This window comes from Frankliniella occidentalis, unplaced genomic scaffold, assembly GCF_000697945.3.
Source record: "Frankliniella occidentalis isolate FOCC.00 unplaced genomic scaffold, Focc_3.1 Scaffold115, whole genome shotgun sequence".
NCBI lineage: Eukaryota > Metazoa > Arthropoda > Insecta > Thysanoptera > Thripidae > Frankliniella > Frankliniella occidentalis.
The window spans coordinates 222,864-246,362 of NW_026267243.1; the positions used below are offsets into that span (position 1 = coordinate 222,864).

General features: G+C 49.1%; 1 protein-coding gene and 1 long non-coding RNA gene across 6 annotated transcripts in view; one reads left to right on the forward strand and one right to left on the reverse strand.

Annotated features, from left to right (window-relative positions):
* LOC127749983 (uncharacterized) overlaps window positions 1-1,622 on the reverse strand; it is a 2,945-nt gene extending 1,323 nt beyond the window's left edge. The window contains exon 1 of the long non-coding RNA XR_008011464.1: window positions 1,436-1,622. This is a non-coding gene — a long non-coding RNA (uncharacterized LOC127749983). The remainder of the gene's footprint in view (window positions 1-1,435) is intronic.
* A 3,006-nt stretch (window positions 1,623-4,628) lies between these two features.
* The window catches only part of LOC113207273 (CD151 antigen-like), a 100,397-nt gene continuing 81,526 nt past the window's right edge, over window positions 4,629-23,499 (forward strand). Inside the window, exon 1 of one of the 5 annotated variants that reach the window (XM_052270247.1) lies at window positions 4,629-4,904. In XM_052270247.1, coding sequence (XP_052126207.1) covers window positions 4,868-4,904 — 37 coding nt within the window. In that variant the 5' untranslated portion in view covers window positions 4,629-4,867. Of the gene's footprint in view, window positions 4,905-7,309; window positions 7,580-17,978; window positions 18,008-23,499 lie in introns of those variants that run through there. The other 4 variants (XM_052270249.1, XM_052270246.1, XM_052270248.1 and 1 more) reach the window with 4 other exon arrangements.

Here is a 23,499-nt window from a genome sequence, read left to right on the forward strand (position 1 = left end):
GGGGGGAGCCCAGGGCGTCCGTGGGGCGAGGTGAGGCAACCCGACACCATCACAGCTGATCCCGGCGCAGGCAATTCTGGGACACTCCAGTGGACAGAGCCAGAGACCGGGAGAGGAAGTAGACGGAGGCGGCCAGGGAGGGGATCATATGGCACGCGGGCGGAGGCAGGCGACCTGGGGAGCGAACTTCATTAGGAGGCTCGACGCGGTAAACAGGCCGCACACATTTGCTCATCATAGTCGAGCTGCAAAGGTGGCTTCAGAACTCTCAAGACGTTAAAACTGTGGCATCCCATTATTATCTTCAACTTTCTTTCCATTTGCCAGTGCAGTGCAGTAAGTGAACTAACCCAGAGCACACACACAAATTATGATAAAACTTTACGCGTTTTTCTTTGTCGATTACTGTCCCTTTCGGTATGCACATGACCGCGCGTCTACTTGAAGCACCTCGCGCGGTGCATCGTCCGTTTCCGAACGGCCCCCCAAAAACTTTGCAGCCGGCGCAAACTGACATGAGCCTAGCCGAGCGCAACAGGCGGTCGTCGCGGGGCGGGGGAGCTGAATGGTTGTGACGCGAGGGCGGGGGAGAGCGGGAAAGAGTGACATCTCTGTCGCTCAACGACGAGAAAATGACAGAAAACAACTTGCGCGCGGTTCCCTCTGAGTTCCGCCGCGTTTGTCGCAGCCGCGCGGCTTCCGTCCGCCACTGGATCGCCGGCGTGTCTCCGCAATTATCGACTGACAAGGAAGGCAGACCCCCGGCGGCCCGCGGGGTGAGGCCGGCGACTGCATTATTCATTTCGCCACCCTGTTTATAGGCCCGCTGCGCGCCCCCGCCCAGCCCCCCACTGCCTGGGGGAAAAAAAGATTAGATATATAACTAAACTAATATCTAAAAACGATATTATAATTTCCTTAGCTAACAAGTCGACAATTTTTTTTTCAGATGCATAGCGTAGTTTTACCCAACATTGGTAAAGTTCTAGCGACGTAGCTAAATGATGTATCCCGTATTGGCTCGGCTATTGGTTTAGCTATACAGCTAATCTCTTTTTTCCCCGTGCGCCCGCCGGCTTTGCCCATAGGCTGCGTGTCCCCGCTGCAGCCCGACACCGTCCCCTTGATATGTAACGCGACATTTGAAAGACCCTCTCTACCCGTTTCACAGCAACACGTCGTCGGCGGGAGCGCCTGCGAGCGCTGGGGTAGGCAGCCGGCCGCCTGTGAACACACGTTAGGCAGCCCGCATCACGCGCCGCCGCCCGCGCTGCCGCCCGCTCGGGCGTCCGGCTCGCAGCCGCGGCGCTCGGCCCGCGACCGGCGCGAACTGCGGATCGCGGGTCCAGCGTCCAGCTCGGGCACACGGCGAATCCCCTCGCCGCCCCTCCATTCGGTTCCTACCGCCGGCGCCACCGGAGTTCAACCCACGTACCTCGCCGCTCACCCCTGCCGCCGAATGCCGATGGTCCGGGGGGTCCCGGGCGCCGGCGGGGTGTGCGCCGCGTCCTGGCCGCGGGTCGGCGTCCTCCTTCTCCTGGTGGCGGGCCGGCAACGGCCGTCAGCTGGCCGGGGACCCCGCCGAGCTCTGCGCCCCGACCGTCCAGGTCGCCGCCTTAAAACTGAATAATGGCATGGCAGCGGGCCGAGGCACACGGGGTCGCGAGCCGCCGGTACCCCCTCCACCCGGGGTCTCCCGCCCCCGCCCCCGCTCCACCCTTGTCCGCTTACTCTTTTACCTAATGCCTCCACACACCCCTCGCCAGCCCCCACGGCCCCGCTCACCTGTCCCCGACCCCCCCCCCCCCATCCCCACTTCCTGCTCCTACAACTTCCTATGTCTCAACCCCACCGCCTTGCCCCCCTTGTCTGCCCCCCCCACTCGCGATCACCTAAAATCACGTTTGCGATCAAATGTGGAGATGCGATGTTTGTCGAATCGTGTATGGGTGTAAGTCATTTTAAGCCAATTGTAGTGAAGTCACCACCAGAAAAAATGATACCTCTGTGAGATTATCATGGCATATTATAATATAGTTTTGTGCTGACCAACCAAACTGAAATGATGTAAAACGTTAAGCACCTTTGATAAAGTGCGGTCTCCGGCTTTACGTACTACCATGCCATTGCCATTGGGTGAGAAGCCATAGGGGGTGGGGGTAGAGTTAGAAACAGTGGTAGAAAAAAGCTTGACGATAATTTTGACCCCAGACGCACTGCGGGCTGGTTCCATCGGCCACTTCTTATTACATGGTGAACACGTTAATTAGGCAAAAGCAAAAAAATGGTCCGTGGCGTGGCAGTATACCAATCTGTTATAGTTGTCCGACACGCCGTCGGAGGGCTGGCGAAAAGAAGTGACCGGGACGCGGGCGCGAGAGCACCTAATGCGGCCAAAAGTTGGCCTGATTTTCAAAGGAGATGGCATTTTGGCAAACAATGAGGCCGAAAGTTGGGTTGGCAGTCTCTTAAAGAAGACCAAAATTTGGCATTCATAGAGTAATGCCAAAATGTTGGGAGGCAAGGTGACCACGGCGTTTTAGTACAGCTGGCATGCGATTTCTTATATTAAAATCAATTAATGTACGCCGTTCCTCGCATTTGCAGTAGCGGAGGCGAGAGGAAGGGGGGGGGGGGTGCAACACGCCGAGTCAGCGGGACTCAGGCCGCAGGGGCGCGCGGCCGAACCGTCGGGAGGGAGAGAGGGGCGGGCTCGGGGACAGACCGGACGAGCAAAAGGGCTTATGTCACTTGTAGGGTATTTGGTGGGCTGGCCTCTGAGCAGGGTGGCGAGCCGGGGCCAGGGCCGGGCGCGGCTGTGGCGGTGGGCTGGCCTGGCCACGCCCCTTTGCAACTGCATTGCGAGCATTTTACTTCTGAAATGATCGAAAACTTAAAAATTGTGGGCCCTTCCTACCCCGCTTTTACACGGGGACCCGCCTGTTTAACTTCGGAGTTCGGGATCGGATTCGGTGTTTTCAGGCACCCAGCTGATGGTGATGGTCGCGGGTTTTAGCGGGTATTAGACCATCTCACCGAAGCTTAAGAGGCAGGGCAGTGGGAGTTAGAAAGAGAGGAGACGCGAGTACGGTGGTTAGCCTGTAAGCTTCCGGGTCATGAAATCCCTTCAAAAAAACAGTTTCATGAGACTTATCATCCACACGGGTTTCCACCACCACCCCGCTGTGGCTGGAATGGAACTCCCATGGCCCGCTTTCGGCGTGAGTCGAACCTTTGAACCTGTATCTACCACGGCCCGCTTTCGCCATGAGTCGAACCTAGTACCCCAGTGAAAAGTCTCATGACAACCCCGGTTTCGTGGGACAGAGTGAATCACTAGACCGTCTGTTCATCCACGAAAGTGGCTGGTTGAAATGATGGGTTTGAGTTCAACTAAACTTCAGTGGAAGAGTTCAACCAGCCATGGAATAATATAGCTCTATATGTGGATTCGAACCCGTGTCTTGAGGCACACAGGGCTAACTCTCTACCGGCGCGGTTCCAACGCCTCAGTGACAAGTGATAGGCAAGTTGGAGTCAGGCCACGAGTCAGCAAAGTCGCTTGAGCGGGAACGCGACCAGTTCCATCAACACACCGTTTCACCAGATTCATCGAGAACGGGCGCGTAGCGTCTTTGACATCGTCGAGGGGCTCGGAGCTGATATCGGAGGAACAAATACTCACCGACGGACTTATCGAATCGAGCAGAATGTCGAAAGTGATGCCAGAGTACTCCTCGGACTTGAGCGTCTTTTCCGGATACCTTTTCGAAAAGGCTGTTTCCATGGTGGAGTCTGTAGGAGGAAGTGGAAGTGGATACAAGGCGACCGCCACTGCCGCAGCAGCAGGTCACATCCGCCCCCCCCCCCCTCCTCAAACCGATGAGGTGCTGCTGTCCACTGCCGGTGGCACAGTATGGCTTCTTGGGGGTCGCGGAGGTCCGCAGGGAAGGGAAGGGAAGGGTGGGCGAGGGGGAGGGGGGATGCGGCCTAGCCTGCGGTGTGAAAGGGGCGGGGGGGGGGGGTAAATCTAGTTACAAGTCAGGGGAAAGCCACGAGTTTGTCGTAACTGCATGTTTGAACACTATGAACGCCCACCACGCCGTTTTTCCCACAATAGTTACACCCGCCCGTCGAGGACCCCGAGGCAAAACAGAGAGAAGCCTACATGGTTTGTGAACGGTCCCGTATCGGAATGGGACCCTCGATGGGACCCCGCCCGCTTAAACCTGCCTTATTGATCGGGTTTTATGAATAATGACTCCTGACGTCCGGCGGGCCGCGGGTTGGGAACGAGCCTACGCTCCTTCGAATCCCCGCTCCACCTTGCCCCGCTGCACCGACCGGTGGTGGCGACGGCCAAGTGATATCACCATGATATCACCGGTATCAACCGTTTTGCACCCCTCCCCCCACCCCCTTACCCCTCCAACTCTAACATCCCGGCGGGACTTCTTGTCATTTGTCAGTCGACGGGATCGGGAAGACTCGTGCCGTTCACCCATTATCAAAAACGTTTTCGCTATATTTATTTTTTCATTTGATGAAAATTGTCAACGACAAAATTTCGAACACCTAACTAGCTTTGGTTTTAGTTGTTGATGGTTGGGGGTTGGCGATCCTGTCGATGGACAGGAAGAATAGATTTACAGTGTCGTGGTTTGACGTCTTCGAAGTGTATTTTCAAGAGAAAGGATTATATTGATTCAAATCACTTAATTTTTTTCATTGAAAAACTAGTCAAGATAAGATTGCAATTTGAGATTTTTAAAAAATAATTTTACTTAACATTTAAAACAGTTAAAACTGTCGAGGAATTAGTTGAGGTTAGGGACGTCATGACAAGATCAAAACTCCAGCTGTTATTATGGACTTCAGGGCCTTCAGGACTCAAGGACTCCAAGGTGAGCTTCTTAAAATACTACCTCTTTTCATACTTGCAACCCTCCTTCGAGGCTGATTGATGTTTTCCACAATATGAAAGATGAAAACAACTCCACAATCATTGGGGAGTTTTTCTGTCAAATGAAAGCAATGAGACAGCGCTTGATTACCATAGGAATCTAAAGAAAAGGTTTCCCTCTAAACATTAGTAATAACCGATATTCTATCACACAGTGCCACAAGTACGGGACAGTACTTGATTACGATGGCAATCAAATATATGGTTTCTATCTAAACATAAATTGTAACGGATATTCCATCACACTGTGCAATCCAGTGTACAATAAATAGGTGCAGAGATCATATGCAGAATGATTAGGAACCAGTTCACTTCAGTCGCTTCTGATCTCTTCATCGTGCTGCTCATTTCCATGATTCATGTTTACGGACAAGCATTGCAAGCATACCCAAATGCAGTCTCTGTTTCTCCCAAATATTTACAGTGTGGCTAATGAGGACACCAAAGATGTGAGTGCCATTGTTGTGGTCGGTTTGAACTTGCCTGGCTGTGGCAAGCAATGACTAGAAACGTTCTAGTCTCATGGAGCAACCCCACCCCTGCTCGTCCCTACCCCACTCTCGGCGGCCCTGTGCATCATATTCTGTTACCCGAGCACGTGCCGCACGCCCGCTCTATCCCCTGGTCTCACCTGCACGCGGCGTTCAGTGACGCCATTGTAAAGGATAGAAGGGGAAGAGGGAGGAGGAGGAAGAGGGGTGGGGGTGGGTTGAGAATAGGTTCAGTGTCAGGAGGGCGACACGATTTGTAAAGATAGAGCGATAGGGTTTGGGAGATTTAGAGAAGCGACCGCAGGGAAGAACTAAACTACCCCTCTAGCGCAAGGCTGCGGGGCTGCGGGCTCACGCCACACGAGACGCATGATGGCATTCCCTCCGCACCCGCCGATACTCCCGGACGGACCCGTGGCCTGGCGCACGGGGTACCGTCGGGCCGGCCGCACACACCCGCCGCTAGATGGCGCTGGTCTCCGTGAGGGTGCTCCTAGCGCCGCCGCCTGGCGCCGCCGCAGCAGGTGGTTGCAGCGGCGGCCGCGCGACCGACCTCGCCTCTTTAAGTGTCCCTTTAAAGAAGATGCTGCGGCAGGGGACGCACCTCGAGACCAGCGGTGTTTTCACCGTAGATTATATTTACGAAAAAGAAACAAATAAATATCATTGTAAATTTACGAAAGTAAGTTTACGGAGTGCTTGTAATTTTACAATTTTCAAAAAGTAATTTTACTACACACATGGGAAATGATCCTGTAATCCTTACAGGTTTTTCTCACAGTGATTTTACATTGGGCAGGATGGCAATGGAGAGGATTATCGTGTCATTGCTGACGCGAACGTCGAAAAGGATTTAATGTCATGAGTATGATAAAAATAAATCGAACCTTTCTATCCACCCCTCTTGAGTAAAATGTTATCGTTGACAAAGCCATGTATGACACACATTTTGGACGAAAGTCGGCTAGTTGAGTACTTTCGACACCCGTCCTGAACAAGTCAGATTTTTGATTTCACAGTAAATTGAAATTGTAGCTGAGTAGAAGGCCGTTTTCAAGTTATCATATCGCCCCTATAACTCTGTGAAACATCTGTTCTTAAATTTACAATATATTTTGTATTTTTGATTCACAGTAAAATATGTTTTAAATTTATGATAGCTTATTATAGCTCGTAACCAGATTCTAATTCCATACAGAGTGCTTGTAATTTTTAAAATTTCAAATGTAATTTTACAGCGGGGGGGTAAATCTAGTTACAAGTCAGGGGAAAGCCACGAGTTTGTCGTAACTGCATGTTTGAACACTATGAACGCCCACCACGCCGTTTTTCCCACAATAGTTACACCCGCCCGTCGAGGACCCCGAGGCAAAACAGAGAGAAGCCTACATGGTTTGTGAACGGTCCCGTATCGGAATGGGACCCTCGATGGGACCCCGCCCGCTTAAACCTGCCTTATTGATCGGGTTTTATGAATAATGACTCCTGACGTCCGGCGGGCCGCGGGTTGGGAACGAGCCTACGCTCCTTCGAATCCCCGCTCCACCTTGCCCCGCTGCACCGACCGGTGGTGGCGACGGCCAAGTGATATCACCATGATATCACCGGTATCAACCGTTTTGCACCCCTCCCCCCACCCCCTTACCCCTCCAACTCTAACATCCCGGCGGGACTTCTTGTCATTTGTCAGTCGACGGGATCGGGAAGACTCGTGCCGTTCACCCATTATCAAAAACGTTTTCGCTATATTTATTTTTTCATTTGATGAAAATTGTCAACGACAAAATTTCGAACACCTAACTAGCTTTGGTTTTAGTTGTTGATGGTTGGGGGTTGGCGATCCTGTCGATGGACAGGAAGAATAGATTTACAGTGTCGTGGTTTGACGTCTTCGAAGTGTATTTTCAAGAGAAAGGATTATATTGATTCAAATCACTTAATTTTTTTCATTGAAAAACTAGTCAAGATAAGATTGCAATTTGAGATTTTTAAAAAATAATTTTACTTAACATTTAAAACAGTTAAAACTGTCGAGGAATTAGTTGAGGTTAGGGACGTCATGACAAGATCAAAACTCCAGCTGTTATTATGGACTTCAGGGCCTTCAGGACTCAAGGACTCCAAGGTGAGCTTCTTAAAATACTACCTCTTTTCATACTTGCAACCCTCCTTCGAGGCTGATTGATGTTTTCCACAATATGAAAGATGAAAACAACTCCACAATCATTGGGGAGTTTTTCTGTCAAATGAAAGCAATGAGACAGCGCTTGATTACCATAGGAATCTAAAGAAAAGGTTTCCCTCTAAACATTAGTAATAACCGATATTCTATCACACAGTGCCACAAGTACGGGACAGTACTTGATTACGATGGCAATCAAATATATGGTTTCTATCTAAACATAAATTGTAACGGATATTCCATCACACTGTGCAATCCAGTGTACAATAAATAGGTGCAGAGATCATATGCAGAATGATTAGGAACCAGTTCACTTCAGTCGCTTCTGATCTCTTCATCGTGCTGCTCATTTCCATGATTCATGTTTACGGACAAGCATTGCAAGCATACCCAAATGCAGTCTCTGTTTCTCCCAAATATTTACAGTGTGGCTAATGAGGACACCAAAGATGTGAGTGCCATTGTTGTGGTCGGTTTGAACTTGCCTGGCTGTGGCAAGCAATGACTAGAAACGTTCTAGTCTCATGGAGCAACCCCACCCCTGCTCGTCCCTACCCCACTCTCGGCGGCCCTGTGCATCATATTCTGTTACCCGAGCACGTGCCGCACGCCCGCTCTATCCCCTGGTCTCACCTGCACGCGGCGTTCAGTGACGCCATTGTAAAGGATAGAAGGGGAAGAGGGAGGAGGAGGAAGAGGGGTGGGGGTGGGTTGAGAATAGGTTCAGTGTCAGGAGGGCGACACGATTTGTAAAGATAGAGCGATAGGGTTTGGGAGATTTAGAGAAGCGACCGCAGGGAAGAACTAAACTACCCCTCTAGCGCAAGGCTGCGGGGCTGCGGGCTCACGCCACACGAGACGCATGATGGCATTCCCTCCGCACCCGCCGATACTCCCGGACGGACCCGTGGCCTGGCGCACGGGGTACCGTCGGGCCGGCCGCACACACCCGCCGCTAGATGGCGCTGGTCTCCGTGAGGGTGCTCCTAGCGCCGCCGCCTGGCGCCGCCGCAGCAGGTGGTTGCAGCGGCGGCCGCGCGACCGACCTCGCCTCTTTAAGTGTCCCTTTAAAGAAGATGCTGCGGCAGGGGACGCACCTCGAGACCAGCGGTGTTTTCACCGTAGATTATATTTACGAAAAAGAAACAAATAAATATCATTGTAAATTTACGAAAGTAAGTTTACGGAGTGCTTGTAATTTTACAATTTTCAAAAAGTAATTTTACTACACACATGGGAAATGATCCTGTAATCCTTACAGGTTTTTCTCACAGTGATTTTACATTGGGCAGGATGGCAATGGAGAGGATTATCGTGTCATTGCTGACGCGAACGTCGAAAAGGATTTAATGTCATGAGTATGATAAAAATAAATCGAACCTTTCTATCCACCCCTCTTGAGTAAAATGTTATCGTTGACAAAGCCATGTATGACACACATTTTGGACGAAAGTCGGCTAGTTGAGTACTTTCGACACCCGTCCTGAACAAGTCAGATTTTTGATTTCACAGTAAATTGAAATTGTAGCTGAGTAGAAGGCCGTTTTCAAGTTATCATATCGCCCCTATAACTCTGTGAAACATCTGTTCTTAAATTTACAATATATTTTGTATTTTTGATTCACAGTAAAATATGTTTTAAATTTATGATAGCTTATTATAGCTCGTAACCAGATTCTAATTCCATACAGAGTGCTTGTAATTTTTAAAATTTCAAATGTAATTTTACAACATACATCATAAAAAAAAATTCGTAAAAGTTTTTCCAACAGTGAAGGTAAGAGTGCGTCTGCAGGGAACTTCCCTCTCCTACCGAACCAAACTCACCACCAATATCGGGATCATCCAGAAAATGTGTGTCTGTCATTCGCCGTTACGTTCAGCCTCTGCAAGCTCTCATAGCGCCTGATAGGTAGGCAACACCGTGCTTGCAGTGCACGCGTGTGCTGCGGGTCGGCCTACCCTTTGTCGCGCAGGCGGCGAGCTCATTTAATTTGGCGAATGAATTCCAGTAAAACAGACGCACACGTAGAATTTGTCCGATTGAAAGGTGTATTTTTACCCCCTCTTAAATTTCTTTATCTAGCAGCCCTGGGGACCCCTCGAATGCAGCTCAAGAGTCGCGTACCTACTTTTTGCACGCGGTTAGGATCTTCGTCTTGTATGATTGATTTTGCACCCTCTGAATTCTTCACCTACGCCTAACCCGACCCGCGAAGACCTGTGTAGGACAGACGTACTCAGTCACTCCAGTCACTCCGTGCCGAGGACTTACCTGGCCACGCGCTGCTGTCCGTTGATTCCTCTCTGACGGCCACACGAAGCAATGGAAGACAAAGTCACTCGAGGTTTCCCCTTTTTGAGGCCGAAGAAATGCCTTGTCTTTCTATCCTCGCGGGAAATGTAAATTTTGTCGGAAAGAATGTGAAGTTATGTTGGAAAATCCAAAGACGGCCCGGATTGGTCTCAGCGTCACTGTCTCAATAAGCGGCCAGTGCAGCGACGAATTCTGGTCGCTGCCGATGCTGGCGACGAGAGCTTCCAGCCGTGCGCGCCTGAGCCACGCGCCCCTCCTGTCTCAGCCTCAGCGACGGCCTCCCAGCTGGAGCGTGAATCCACAACGTCTCAATTCCCTACCTTTGACTTTTCTCAAAATCCTCTGCACTCAATTAAAAAAATTAAAATAAATAAATAAAAAATAATTTGAAAAATAATTATTCAGGATGAAAATCCAGGCTTGGACTTCCCTCCCGTTGGTGCGCGCGCGCTACTGCGGTGCGTCCCGCCCGAAGGACGCTCCGAAGGACACAGAGCCACGGCTGGAGCTCCAGCCAGCGGGGGAGGCAGGCGCGCCTAGGTCAACACTCGCCTCCCCTCCCCTCCTCTACCACCCCAACACGTGGCTGACCCATATTCCACCCCCCCATTCATGCTCTCGACCTCGATCCCCATTGGTCCGACAGCCTATGACGTCACGCGGCATTTAGTTGTCCTTGGGATGTTGTTGCTGACCCAGTTTTCTGGTTTCCCTCCCCCTACCCACCATTCACCAGCAGCCTCCACAGCTCACACACCTTCAATGGGTTCCGACTTCTTGAACACTTTAAACACTATTTTCTGCCCCATTTTGGACATGTTTTGCATTCCTACCGGGCCATATCTTTTTGTAGGCGGAGACAAGCGTCCTATGATGCCCTGGGCAGTGGATACTGGACAGAGTGGGGCGTACCGCGCGTCACACTTGAGAACCCTGCAAATGCAAGACTACAGCCCCACTGTACAGTAGTATTCAGTCCAGGGTAGTAGAATAGTATCACTGATTTAGTATATGCAGATAAAATATCTCAGTCTGAACTCTCTTGGTTTAAATAAAAAAATAACTGTAAAGACTCGGCAAATCTGTTAAGTACCAGTGAAGATTTTTTAGCTGTACCCGGTGATTCGGAGAAAGATGCAGATGCGGGTGGGTTAGCCAACCAAAGGAGATGGTGCATTACGGGGCGAGTAAGCAAACCCGCCTGCACCTGCGTCTTCTCTGAATCACTCGTTACTGCGAAATCCTTCTACATCCATGGATGACTAATTATCTTAGATGGGTGGAAAATAGTCCAGCTAAATTGATTAGCACGGACCTAAAATTGTTCTGCGTGCTTCCTTGCTGCCATTATAATTGATGTATTTTATTTAGTATGTAAGTAGTATGTAAGTCGTATCTACTGAAGATTGAGCACGAGGAGGATATCCCCCTGTCCCCAGCTATTATTAGACCCTATGATGTCCTATGTCAAACTCCCCTTGTACTCTCTAAATGTAAAGGGACAATTTTGTTCCCAACACTCTAAAACGTAAGGCACACTCTAAATGTCAAGGGACAATTTTTGTCCGTTGCAAGATGCGCCTGTGTGTACATCTTGCAAGATGCAATGTTGCAGCTTGTACCATGACAAAATAAAAATTTGTCCAGCAGGAGATACGTAGGACTCAAAATTGCATCTTGCAAGATGTGCACACAGACGCATCTTGCAACGGAAAAAAATTGTCCCTGGACATTTAGAGTGAAGACAATGTTTTCGTGCACATCCAGCAGCAATTTTGTTCGTAAATTTGGACGAAATGTGGTTAGTGTTACACAAGTTTCTTCAATACTACTGATACGGTATTGCCAATAATTTGCAATATTCCTCTATACACGGCTAATGCACTAAAAAACTAAGTGTGCAAGAGCTTAACACTTGTAAGTGTACAACTGCAACTTAAATACTTTGCAAGTGTGCAACTCCTCTGTTGGATACTTCCTACACAGTGAGCGTTCAATCTAAGGAAGTGTGCGACAGACGAGTTGAATAGCTGCAGGTGCATACCTATCGAGTTGAACACTTGTAAGCGTACAACAACGGAGTTTCACACTTGCAGGTATTCAACTTGCAGTTCAACACATGTGTTAACCAGTTGCACAATTAAGTTAATCAGTGTAGAAGTTGACCCCTTGGCCTCGGGGTGAGCGAGTCTGCCGAGGCAGCGAGGCAGCTGCATTCGTGGAGAGGTGCCTCCCTATCCCCTAAGCGGACCTGCCGTCTGAATGTGTCACACACCAATAACCTTTTACCAGTACCGGTCACGGTCACAGCCTGTCATACGGGGTAGCTCACAAAGGCCCTGAGATATTTATTTTGTAGTTAAAAGACCATTCTTGGCACACCCAAAAAGGTCTTAAACCAATCTTGTTTTAAGGATCAAATATGAATATGAGCTCAAAGTTTAAAGTGCACTTCTTGAATTAAGCACACACTTCTTTGGGTGCACAAGAACATTCGCTGAATACATTCCCAAATTTACCTTGTCTTGTACCAAATAAAAACGCGTTGTGATAAGTAAATGTGATTTTAGTCTCTAAATGGGCAGGGACAAATTTTCTACCAAGGTTAGGTTAGATGCGTCGTTGCGCGCACCTCTCGGCGCACCTTAATCAGCTACAAATTTGTATTTAGGGAGGTAGAAGTTGTACCTTGCACTCTCATTTCCTTATGGACACGCTTACGGTGAATTTTGTGCTAACATATTATGGATCACAAATTATCCATAATATGGATAAAATTGTCCGTATTACAGACAATTTGATCCATATTACAGACATGCCTTCATCCGTAGGGTATGGACGAAAGGTCTATACCTTACAGAGGAGGGCATGTCTGTAATATGGATCAAATTGTCTGTAATACGGACAATTTTATCCATATTATGGATAATTTGTGATCCATAATATGTTAGCACAAAATTCTCCATAACATACGGATAGCACATCCATAGGGAAATGAGAGTGTGGCAAGGTATAAATGCATTGTTTTGTACCGGGTGTAACTGTGAATACGCAGCAGTGTTGCCGGGCCGTACAGTACACCGAAAATGATACTAAGTACAAAGTGCGTGTAAATTTACAATTTTAAATTTAATGGCGCACTTCTGTCAGGGTAATCTGTTTGAATATTAGCGGGTTAGGAAAGACGAACAAGCGACGAATGCATACGCCAGCATTTTAGTCACGGGAGCGCCCAGCGCCCGTGCGGCGTGACACTGACAGACTTGTCCCCGGCTCTCGACTAGAAGCATCATCCCGGAACTTGTGAGTGCTTGGTGGTTCACCAGTTAAGTGCGATCCTTGTGTTCTACCTTACCCTCTGACCCCTTACGATCGAGCTACCCCTTGCCAGTGTTATCGTTGCAGGTATACAGGGTAAATACGTAGAGAACATATATCTAACAAAACCCCTCAACAGTAATACCGACACCGTCGTGGAAAGTTTTTGCATAAACCCACGACTATTTCTTCAAAGTGTCCATTTATCAGACCGTTTTTAATGCCTTGCATTTCTCTGAATTGATTTAGGGGGATATATAGTGCGGGAGACATTAATTTTCTCCAAGAGTTTAGTTGAAGTTATTCTTTTGTTTTTTTCAATGATACAGACGATTGTGGCCTACTGGGTCGTCATGTGAGGTAATTGCCAAGGTGAACATATGTCGGAACATACCGATCAGAATGAATGGACGTTCTCAGTGAATCCTCATTCATGGCACTGCGCTCATTCAGCGGCGGGAGGAGCGACGGCGAGGACTCAATCGATGACGGCCGGGGGGTCGCACCCCGAAGGGTGGTGCCGACGGGTCGGGCCAGGGGGTCCAGGTGCCCAGGGGGTGGCTCCGGAGGGGGCCATGGCGTCACCGAGCAGAGACGAGTGACAAGTGAGATGTTTGAAAATACCTTTTCAACTTTGTTGCTAGTTGAGAACTCGCAAGTGCTTAGCTCTGTAGTTGTATACTTTGATGTGTACAACTCCTCTGTTAAACACTTCCTTAGACTGGACGCTCACTGTGTGGAAGAGGGGCGCTGAACAGAGGAGTTGCACCTGTGCACTGCTACCGAGTTTAACACTTGCAAGTGTACAACTACGGAGTTGAACACTTAAAAGTATTCAATTTGCACACGGTGTTAAGTAGTTGCACTTCTAAGCTTATCAGAGCACGTTGGTAGGGTAGCGGCCGAGGGGTGGATAACTCCCCTGCCAAATGTACACCCCTAATTCTGCCCAATTCAAACTAATTCAGACCAATTCCATTTAATTCAAGAGAATTGAAAAATAATTCAACTAATTCACTCCAATTATAAGACAATATTCATTCAATTCAAGCCAATTCAAGTCAATTCCCGCTAATTCAGTACAACAAAATCGCAATAATTCAAACCAATTCAATCCAATTTAAATTCAATTTCAGACAATTCAAGCTGCTAATTCAAATTCAATTATTGAAATTTGTACACCCATTTCAGGAGTTATCCACCCCTTGGTAGCGGCCACAACGTCGGTCGCGCGAGCTCATACGCCGAACATGAAAAGAGAAAAGGATTGTGTGTGATGGAAACTTAGGGTTCCGGCTTGGTCGTGGTTATCGTGATTGCATCTCCATAGAAACAATCGAGAAATGCACAAGTAATAGATCGGGACCGTGTAGAGTGGAATTGGCACGCAAAAATGTGCACGCTATTCTGTCTATAATGGCAGTATTTGGGATATCAGAGGGGGGTTCACAGTGTCGCAGTTAAAACCGGGAGACTGCGCTGTCTTGCAGTTAAAAACTGTTGTCCAACAGTTAGATGAGCAGTGTATTACCAATCGTTTACCGTCCAGTTCCACACTGCTCTCGGTCCTCGGTCGGCACAGTATTAGAATTCAATGCTACTAAACTTGCTCAGGGCTGTAATTTAAGTTGTGAAATATTGTGCTCTATGCCTATTCAACGGTTAACTATACGAAAATTCCAGTTTTTATCTATTCTTAACAGCAGGATGGAGTGCAGTCTTCCACAATTTCAAAGTGTTATCCTAATTATGGGTTTAAGATTTTTGTTAATTCTATAGATTTTTTTGGTGCATGCATCATGCATAGACGTAAACGTGTTCCGACAAGCATATTCGCCGCACCGCTGATACAGAAATGGTAAAGGTGGTGCTTTGACGTATTGCGTCAAGGTCATACAATACAATACGGCCATTTTCTTAGCGAATCCCAGTGAATCTTGAACACATGGAGAGCGGCGTGACCACTATGTGCTCTGCTTATTTATACTCCCATATTAGAACTTAGCGAGTTATTTCGTGCCGTTCGCAATATGTATACAATCATATAATATACCTTCACTCTTTTTCACAGACAACGTGATCGTGATCAGGGCGTCGTAACGTAATGTAACGCGTAACAACGACGCAGGAAACAGTAATTGAAATTGCAATTAAAAGCGGTATTAAAGAGGCGTTTTCAGCTTGCTGACAGCGCTTTACCGGAAAGAAAAATGGGAAATTTCCCAAAACACTTCAAAATTGACCCTTTCACTTAAGGTGGAGAGAAAACTCGTTGCGCAACCATAGCCAAACTTCACTACCAACAAGATAGATGTTTCTTACCTGTTAGAGAACGTAGGTATTTAATATGTGAATGTTTTTAGGAAACGACGTTCCTACAGTTGATTCCTTTTAACTATCTCGCCTATTATCCTTACTGTCTAGGTGGTTTGAGTCAAGGTTAGGTCAGAACGCCACCTTGCGGCCGATATTTTCAGTTAGTACGCGCGGAACTTAAATGCCACTTATCTCAATGTGCCCCGATGTGTTCTTAAGTACACCTATTAGGCAGACACGGAGTTCAGGTCATACACCCAAAAGTGTAGTCAAATTTAAAAGAAAACTACCGGAACTTTTTCGGGCGTGGTCACCAAATGTTCAGGTGCTTCGTCTAATGGTTTTGTCTATAGGTTTTAGTCTGGCTGAATCGATATGTACTGTTAATAAAAATAACAATCTAAACACAGTTGTGAAGTCTAAACTTTCCTCTCATTGTATAGTTTGTGCAATTTGGCGAGTAACCATATGCAAAGGGCCTAGTGATAACTTTGTAACGAATTTTCTAGGCCAAAATTAAGAAGAGGCTTCTGAGAAAACCAATCCATTTACGTTGACATGATCCTCTCAGACTCCTTTTAATTTTGACATAAAAATTGGTAATTCAAGTTATCACTATAGTGCCTTTGCATATTGTTTTTACACGACAAATTGAAAGAGTGTGTCAATGGGGCGGTTCCAACTCGCCCTAATCTGCCATTTTTTAAAAAAATCTCGCACGATTTCATTGATTTCATTTTAATGGTACGATTACCATGCTGGCTCCAAGGGGTTTTGCTTGCAGTCACCTACCGCAAAGAAGGGAACGAGGCGATGAGGGTACCGAGTGTAACTGTGCAGCAGTGTTGCGGGATTGCATCCTAAATATGGCTGCAGGGGCCATGGCCCCTTACGGGGGTAAAGAGTAGGCAAACCCGCAACACTGCTGCGTATTCCCAGTTACACCTGGTTTCCTCTACGTTTTAATCGCCTTCGCGTCTGTCCCGTTGCGGACGACGCAGAGTGTGGGACGCGATCGCAGACGTAACTGTGGTGACCCTGCTGCCCCTGCCCCTGTACTCAGTACAACAAGGCCGTTTAGTCCGCAGACGGACTGCTCCGTCTGGAGCAGGCTAAGCGGTCGACACAGTCGACAGATACCACGACTACAAAGAGAACGAATCTGCTGCTACGAACACTTCTGTTTGTAAGGAACTAAGAGTGTTTACTGCATACCCTGTACCCACTATTTACTTCACACTTAAGCGCAGCAGCAAGTACTGCGCGAGTACTTTAATTCTCTAGAGAGGCGCGACCGCGCCGTGTGTGTCAGACCGTGTCAGACACACATCCACATTTTTCTGATCGGCAACATTTGCCCCCTCTGTCGTTCTCTTCGGCCATCGTTCACAGGAAATTGGTCGCTAACGGGTTGAGCATAGGCCGCCGCAGCCGCCGCCGTGGTCCAGAGTGACGTCACCCATGCAGCGGAATGACGTCATTCCTGCATCATCCGTCTCTTTTGCTCCTGCTACCCGGTCGATACCGTTTGCTCCGTCACTACCTGTACCCCACTCCCCTCAACCGCCTCCCCTCAACCGCCTCCCCCTTGACCTCAAACCCGTCCTCCCCCACCCAGTCGTGACCTCTTCCACCCTCCCTCCAACCCTCTCCCTTCTCGTCGCTCAATTCCTTAATCAGTCTTGTCACATCATTCGAACTCAATTATTATGCCATTAAAAACGTAATCTGCGTAAATCAAAAAGGCGCCTTTTCTCTATGTTTATTTTAGGTCGCGTTTTTTAGGAGATTTTTTTGGACCCCCAGAGTCGGGTAGACTGAGAAGATAGTTGTCTCGACTTAATTCGAAGTCAGTGACTTTTGTTTAATAGACATTGGAAACAGAAGTTCGTTCCGAGAGCAATTGCCTAGTCTATGAATTAAATAAAAACAATTTCGTCTGTAGTAACTAGCCTTGTTTTTGTGGGTGCATAATTTTGTTCAAGCGTTATTTGCTTGGTTAACAATTAACGGCTTCGAACTGTCATGTCTAACTCGTTGATATATTTTACAGTTCACTGCCGACACGGCCAAATCGACGGGACTGTGCGTGTACACCGGCCGCCCAAGGAAACGAGGAAGACGAACGAGGACCAGGGATTTCACGAAGAGTCACTCTTACCAACTTTTCAGAATTTTCATAGAGGACAGCGTTTTCTAGTTTTTGAAGTGGGTTTTAGTTTATAGATCGATGAAGCACTTCAGCAATTTAATTCAAGATTACTTCTTCGTGAAAGCCCAACCCAACGATTGTTTTAACTGTGAAGGCAAAGGGAAAGCCAGGGAAGACCAGGGAAGACCAGGGAAGACCATGGAAGACCATGGAAGACCAGCAGAGACCAAGGTTTCAGAATCCAACGACTCATCGGAAAAAAGCAAAGGTAATACTCAAAGTGTGTCACGTTTCTCTTGCGAAAACGTTATGCTGTACTGGCAATCGCGTTGATGTGCACTTCTGTTTTCTACGCTAGACATGTTTCGCATTAGTTTGCAAAAGATAACGGTTTACTAATCCACAACAAGTTTGCTTTGTCCCTTTTGCTTGCATATAAGCCTGCATATCAGCAACAGCGAGCAAACAGGAAAAAAAAGGTGTGACTTAGAGGTCTCAACAAATGTCAAAGTGTATATACACTCTTTGGTCCTATGGGAGTTTTAATGCATCTAAATATGATTAAAACCTTTAACGCCGTTAAAAGGTGCACAAGTTACAGCTTTGTTTTTCTATTGCGAGAGTGTGATCGTCATCGCACCCGCACCTTCCAACTACTCAACGATTTTAATTGTCTACTGCAGGTTGGCGACATTTATAAACTCGCATATTGCAAAGGAAAATAAAACATATTTTAGCGTCTTTTGCTTGGGGGTATAGGGGAGGAAAGCTCGTAGTATCTTGTATCTCGCCAACTGTGCGTTTTGCCTAAGTCTGATATTCTCATTCGGGCTCTCTGTAATTTTACAACAAGGGCTGTACTTTAAGGGCTACATTGTAAACAAAGATTACTAGTCATATCTACTGAACATCATGTTAGCATGCGAAAAGTTGTAAAACCACTGCAATGTTTTAACTGCGCGGTCGAGATGTTATACTGACTGCGACGAGAGGAGCTTTGTGACTCGTCGCCTGACAGCGTGATGAGACGTGCGTCGAGACGTGTGACGAGACGCGTCACAAGGTGCGTGACGCGGGGTGCGTTACGAGATGCGTAACGGGATACGTGACGGGATGCAGAACGGGATCCGTCACAAGACGCGCAACGAGTGACGTTCACGCGGGTGTGACGGGACTGGAAACGAATAAACGACGTGGCGATGCTGCTGCTGCTGCGCTAGGCCGACTGTGCCCCTCAGCCCGAACCTCTGGCTGGCAGTCTCCGGTGCCGCCCGAGCGCCGCCCCGGCCTCGAGACTGGAACGGGCCCTTTCTTCGGTCAGCTCCCTGCCATCTCCAACGGCACGGCACATGAGCAGGCGGGGCAGCCCCAAGACTCGGTCTGCTCATGCTCTGGTCTTGCATTGGAAACGCAACGGTGTGAATGTCACACACTTGTAGGTGTGCGAATGCCCATTAGTTCACTCAAGAGATTAAAGGTGTGAAATTTCCTTTTGAAATTCACACACTGCCTCTATGTGTGTCCGAACGGCACACACAAACACATGTCACACACATGTATATAATTGTGTGTCTTTCACACAATTTAGTTTCCAGTGTGTCTAGCAATTGTGTTTTGTTGTGTGTACGTCTACTCCCGTGTGTACAACAATCGGCCAGGTTGACGCGGTGCAGAGGCGCGTCAACCTGGCCAATTGTACTTACTTAGCACTCAAGCAGTATGGTTTGGTTACTAAGCCGCACGGGTATAGAGCTAGTTGCCGTTTGTGAAAATCTAAATGATTGAAAACAGTGTTTACTGTTGCTAACAATCACAGTTTTCGTATTAAAAATATTTAAGATTTTATGGAACGTGTTTCTACACCCATTAAAAATTATTCTTTCAGATGCTGAGGCCACGATTCGAACGCTAATGTTTAAAGTGGCCTCTCGGTATTGCTAATCGGAAATGGAAAATCATGAAGTAGGTAACCCAATTTCAAATTTGACATTCTAGCCGTCGGTCTATTTTCCCTCGATCAGACTGCGGGTGCAGCAATGAAAATCTTCTTCTCCACCTGCCTGGCGATGGGCAGTGGGCCACTGTGCCGTGCTGCGCCCCGCGCCGTGCCAGCGGCGTGCAGGGGTTGGGGGCTGGAGGGAAACTAGGCCAGTAGTGACGTAGCTGTGACGTCAATGGCACCCCACCACCCTCCGCTCCGCCACCGTGGCCCTCCGCCTCTCGCCACCCCGCCGTCCCCGCCACCCACAGCCGCTCGCTCCGGGCGGCTCCAGGCCAGCCTCGGGACCGCGCGCGCCATGGAGTCGCCTGTAACGCATTTGCAGCCTTTTTGACTGTGGTGGACATGAGCTGGTGCTGGGCGCTGGTATCAAGAATTCAGACGCCCTCTTTCCTCATTCAGTTCGAAAAGTTACGTACTCTGCTAAACCAACAGCGTGCTTAGTACATATAAGGAAAGGTTTGCTTGCAAGTATACCCATGAGGTGTGTACTTGCCCTTGTACCCACCTTTTTGTGGAAAAGCGTTTTTGCCACAAGTACCGGGTGATTCCCTCCTCACCTCTCACCCGTGCGCCCGCCGAGTCGAGGATAGGCAAACCCGCAACACGGCGGCGCGTGCTCTGAATCACCCGATACACACATACGAGTGTGTTACAATGGTACTATCAGCGCAGAAAGAATTGAACCCCTCTGACGTCCATATTCCAAAGCAGAAAGGGTTCAATTCTTTCTGCGCTGATAGTACACATCACACAAGTGTGTGCATTACCTTGGGCAACGTACACACATGCGTGTGTACGGCAATTAATTGTCAAGCACACACTTGCTAGTGTGTACTGTGTGTGTACACTGTTGGGGTTTGCAATATAGACCGAGTAAAAACTAACTGGTATATAGGTTTACCGAGTAGTAATCAGAATGTTTTCCGTGTCATTGGTGTGTCGAGACATTCTGCAAGGTTTGTCCTGTCGCCGAGGCATTGCCGCATAGAACGCTTCCTCAACTGTATCGTGACGGACCGCCTGGTCTCTGCAGAAGAAAAGTGCCGTTCACGCGACACTGTTAAAAGTGCTGTAAGGAAGTACAGTTCGACTGCGGTCCGTCCTGTATATTCTGTGTACAGGCCAGACTGTAATGATATGGGCTGTACTTCAGTGTCGAAGACAGGTGCTGTATCAAGTGCTGTATATTGACCAAAAAGGCGGTTTGCGAAGTTACAGTACATCCTGTACGGAGTGAACTGTAATCAAAATTTACCCTAGTGACAAATTGACAGGGCGTACTGAAGACATTTCCTGTAGTGTTTTTTTTTTAACAGTGGATGGCCGCCGTGCGGAATGCGGGTTTGCTCTGCAGTACAGAGTAAGGGGTTGCCTACGCGCGCGTGGCAGGCGGCAGGTGTCCTATCCTGTCGTTCGCAGGGGCTCCTCACCTGGCGCCTGCGGGTGCTGTCCTGCTTCGCCCAGCACCAATGGTTGGCGGGTTGCCTACGCGCGCGTTGCAGGCGGCAGGTGGCCTATCCTGTCGTTCGCAGGGGCTCCTCACCTGGCGCCTGCGGGTGCTATCCTGCTCCGCCCGGCACCGATGGTTGGCGGGTTGCCTACGCGTGCGTTGCAGGCGGCAGGTTGCCTACGCCGGCGTTCGCAGGGGCTCCTCCTTACCTGGGGCCTGCTGTGAGTCAGGCAAAGTGCGCATAGAATGCTTTGGCAAACGCAATTAGGTCGTGCGACATGTGGTGCATAGTTGCATCACCAACCATTTTTTGTACATTGCAGCTGTTTTACGGTCAAGTACAACAAACTCCCGCCAAGAGTAGTTCACTTATGCCGTCGCAATCTTATTCACATAGGCTATAACCACTTGATCAAAACCGTTATCAAGAAACCTATTTTTGGGGCTGAAGGGGGTATGGGGGGTTCCAAGTTTAGTAATTTAATGCTTACTTGAGTTTAGTTTTTGTTTTGTGGGAGAACTCTGTAAATCAAAACTATGTCCCGTTTCCGTTTTATCCCAAAATGAATTCGCCCTGCGCGGTTAAAATATCGCCCATCAAATTTTCTCTCTTTGCGTCAAGACATGTATTACTTCTTAAGTTGTCGGTCGCCTCCTCCTTCCCTTCGGTCGCCACTGACCTTACCCAACATCGATCGTCCCCTCAGCACGTGGCCCTTTGAGTGGGGCCTCACGTCCGGGTGCGGGGTATCGCCACAAGCTGCGGGGAGTATCATCCTGAGCGTGAGGTAGCGGCAGGGGGTAATCCCTCACTAGGTTACCTCGAATCAACTTTGGCCACGACGGTAAAATACAATTTATTATATCACAATCATAGTTCCATGTTATAAAGAAATTTTTTCTTGTTTTCCCTCAGTCGCGTTTTAGAGTGGAATTTTAAAATTATTGTGCAGTTTTGTTTAAAAAAAAGGATCCAATGGAAACTTCGTCCGATTGTATCCGAAGCTTCCCGACCTTTTTGCTGGGGACTGATGGGCCCTCCTTTCCTGCCAACACTCTCAGCTGTCAAAAGTTTACAATGTTTCTCCTTTTTGAAAACGTAAATTCGCTAGGCAGTAGAGAACCCTGCCGTGCTGACAGTGGTCTGATCAATAACAGAAGATCGTGTCTGACACTGCGGAAGTCTTGTCCAGCATCTCGACCATCATCTCAAATCCTCGGTTTCCTGGTCCTTGCGACGTTTTCCGCTCACGCGGCGGTTTCTGGAATCAAAGAGGGACGTTAGTGGCGTTGATTTTCTGACAGTAGGTTGCCTCTAGCGCACTCGTCGTAGGTTCCCTACCCTGTAGGCGCTTCTTACCTGCAGGTGCCGCTTCAGGTGCGGCTGCGGGTGCGGCTTCAGGTGCGGCTGCCGGCTCGGCAGCAGCTGGGGGCGTGTGCGCGTGGAGTACAGCGGCGTGCGCGGCCTGGGACGCGAAATGTAATTATTAGTTTATCGCCAACAAGTTCATAGGCGGCAAACCCAACTAAAGTGCCCTAAAAACTTTGAAAAATTATAAGCAAGCACAAAGTAGTACCTTGAGCGCGTCGATGAGGAGCTGGTTGCCCGTCTCCGTGATGGTGTCCTTGAGGCGGTGCATGGCGTCCCCGATGCGCTCGGTGGCGGCGCGCGTGCGCAGTGCGCACGTCTTGACTTCCTCCCTGATCTCCTCGTCCTCGACGTGCTCCAGGAGCACCATTGCCGGGTCGGGCTCTGGCTCGGGTTCCGGCTCGGGCTCCGGTTCCGGTTCGGCCGGTGCCACTTCCGCCTCCGGTTTGGCGGGAGCCGGCTCGGCGGCCGGCGCTTCACCCTCTACGGTCGGTGCCCCCTCGGCACCCTCTGCGGCGGAAGCCCCCTCCGCGCCTTCGGCGGCCGGCGCCCCTTCCGCTCCTTCTGCAGGGGGTGCTTCTTCCGGTACCGGGGCGGGTTCCGGTTCCGGTACAATCTGGTGGACCATCCCCTCGATCTCTGCCAGGAGCGCCTCGAGTTTGGTGGCGGCCGCCTCTGCCTTCTCAGCGGCGTCCTTGGCCTCCTGCTCCTCGGGACTGAGTGGCGGACCCGGCGGCTCCGGAGTGGGGACCGGTTCTGGAGGCGGGGGTGGTTCCTCAACCACGGGTTCCGGCTCGGGTTCTGGTTCCGGTTCTGGTTCCGGTTCCGGTTCGACGACCGGCTCTGGTTCGGGTTCGGGCTCTGGTTCTGGTTCTGGTGGGGGTGGTGGGGGTAGCGCTGGCCGCAGCAGCTCGACGACGTGCAGGGCCTCTTCGACGG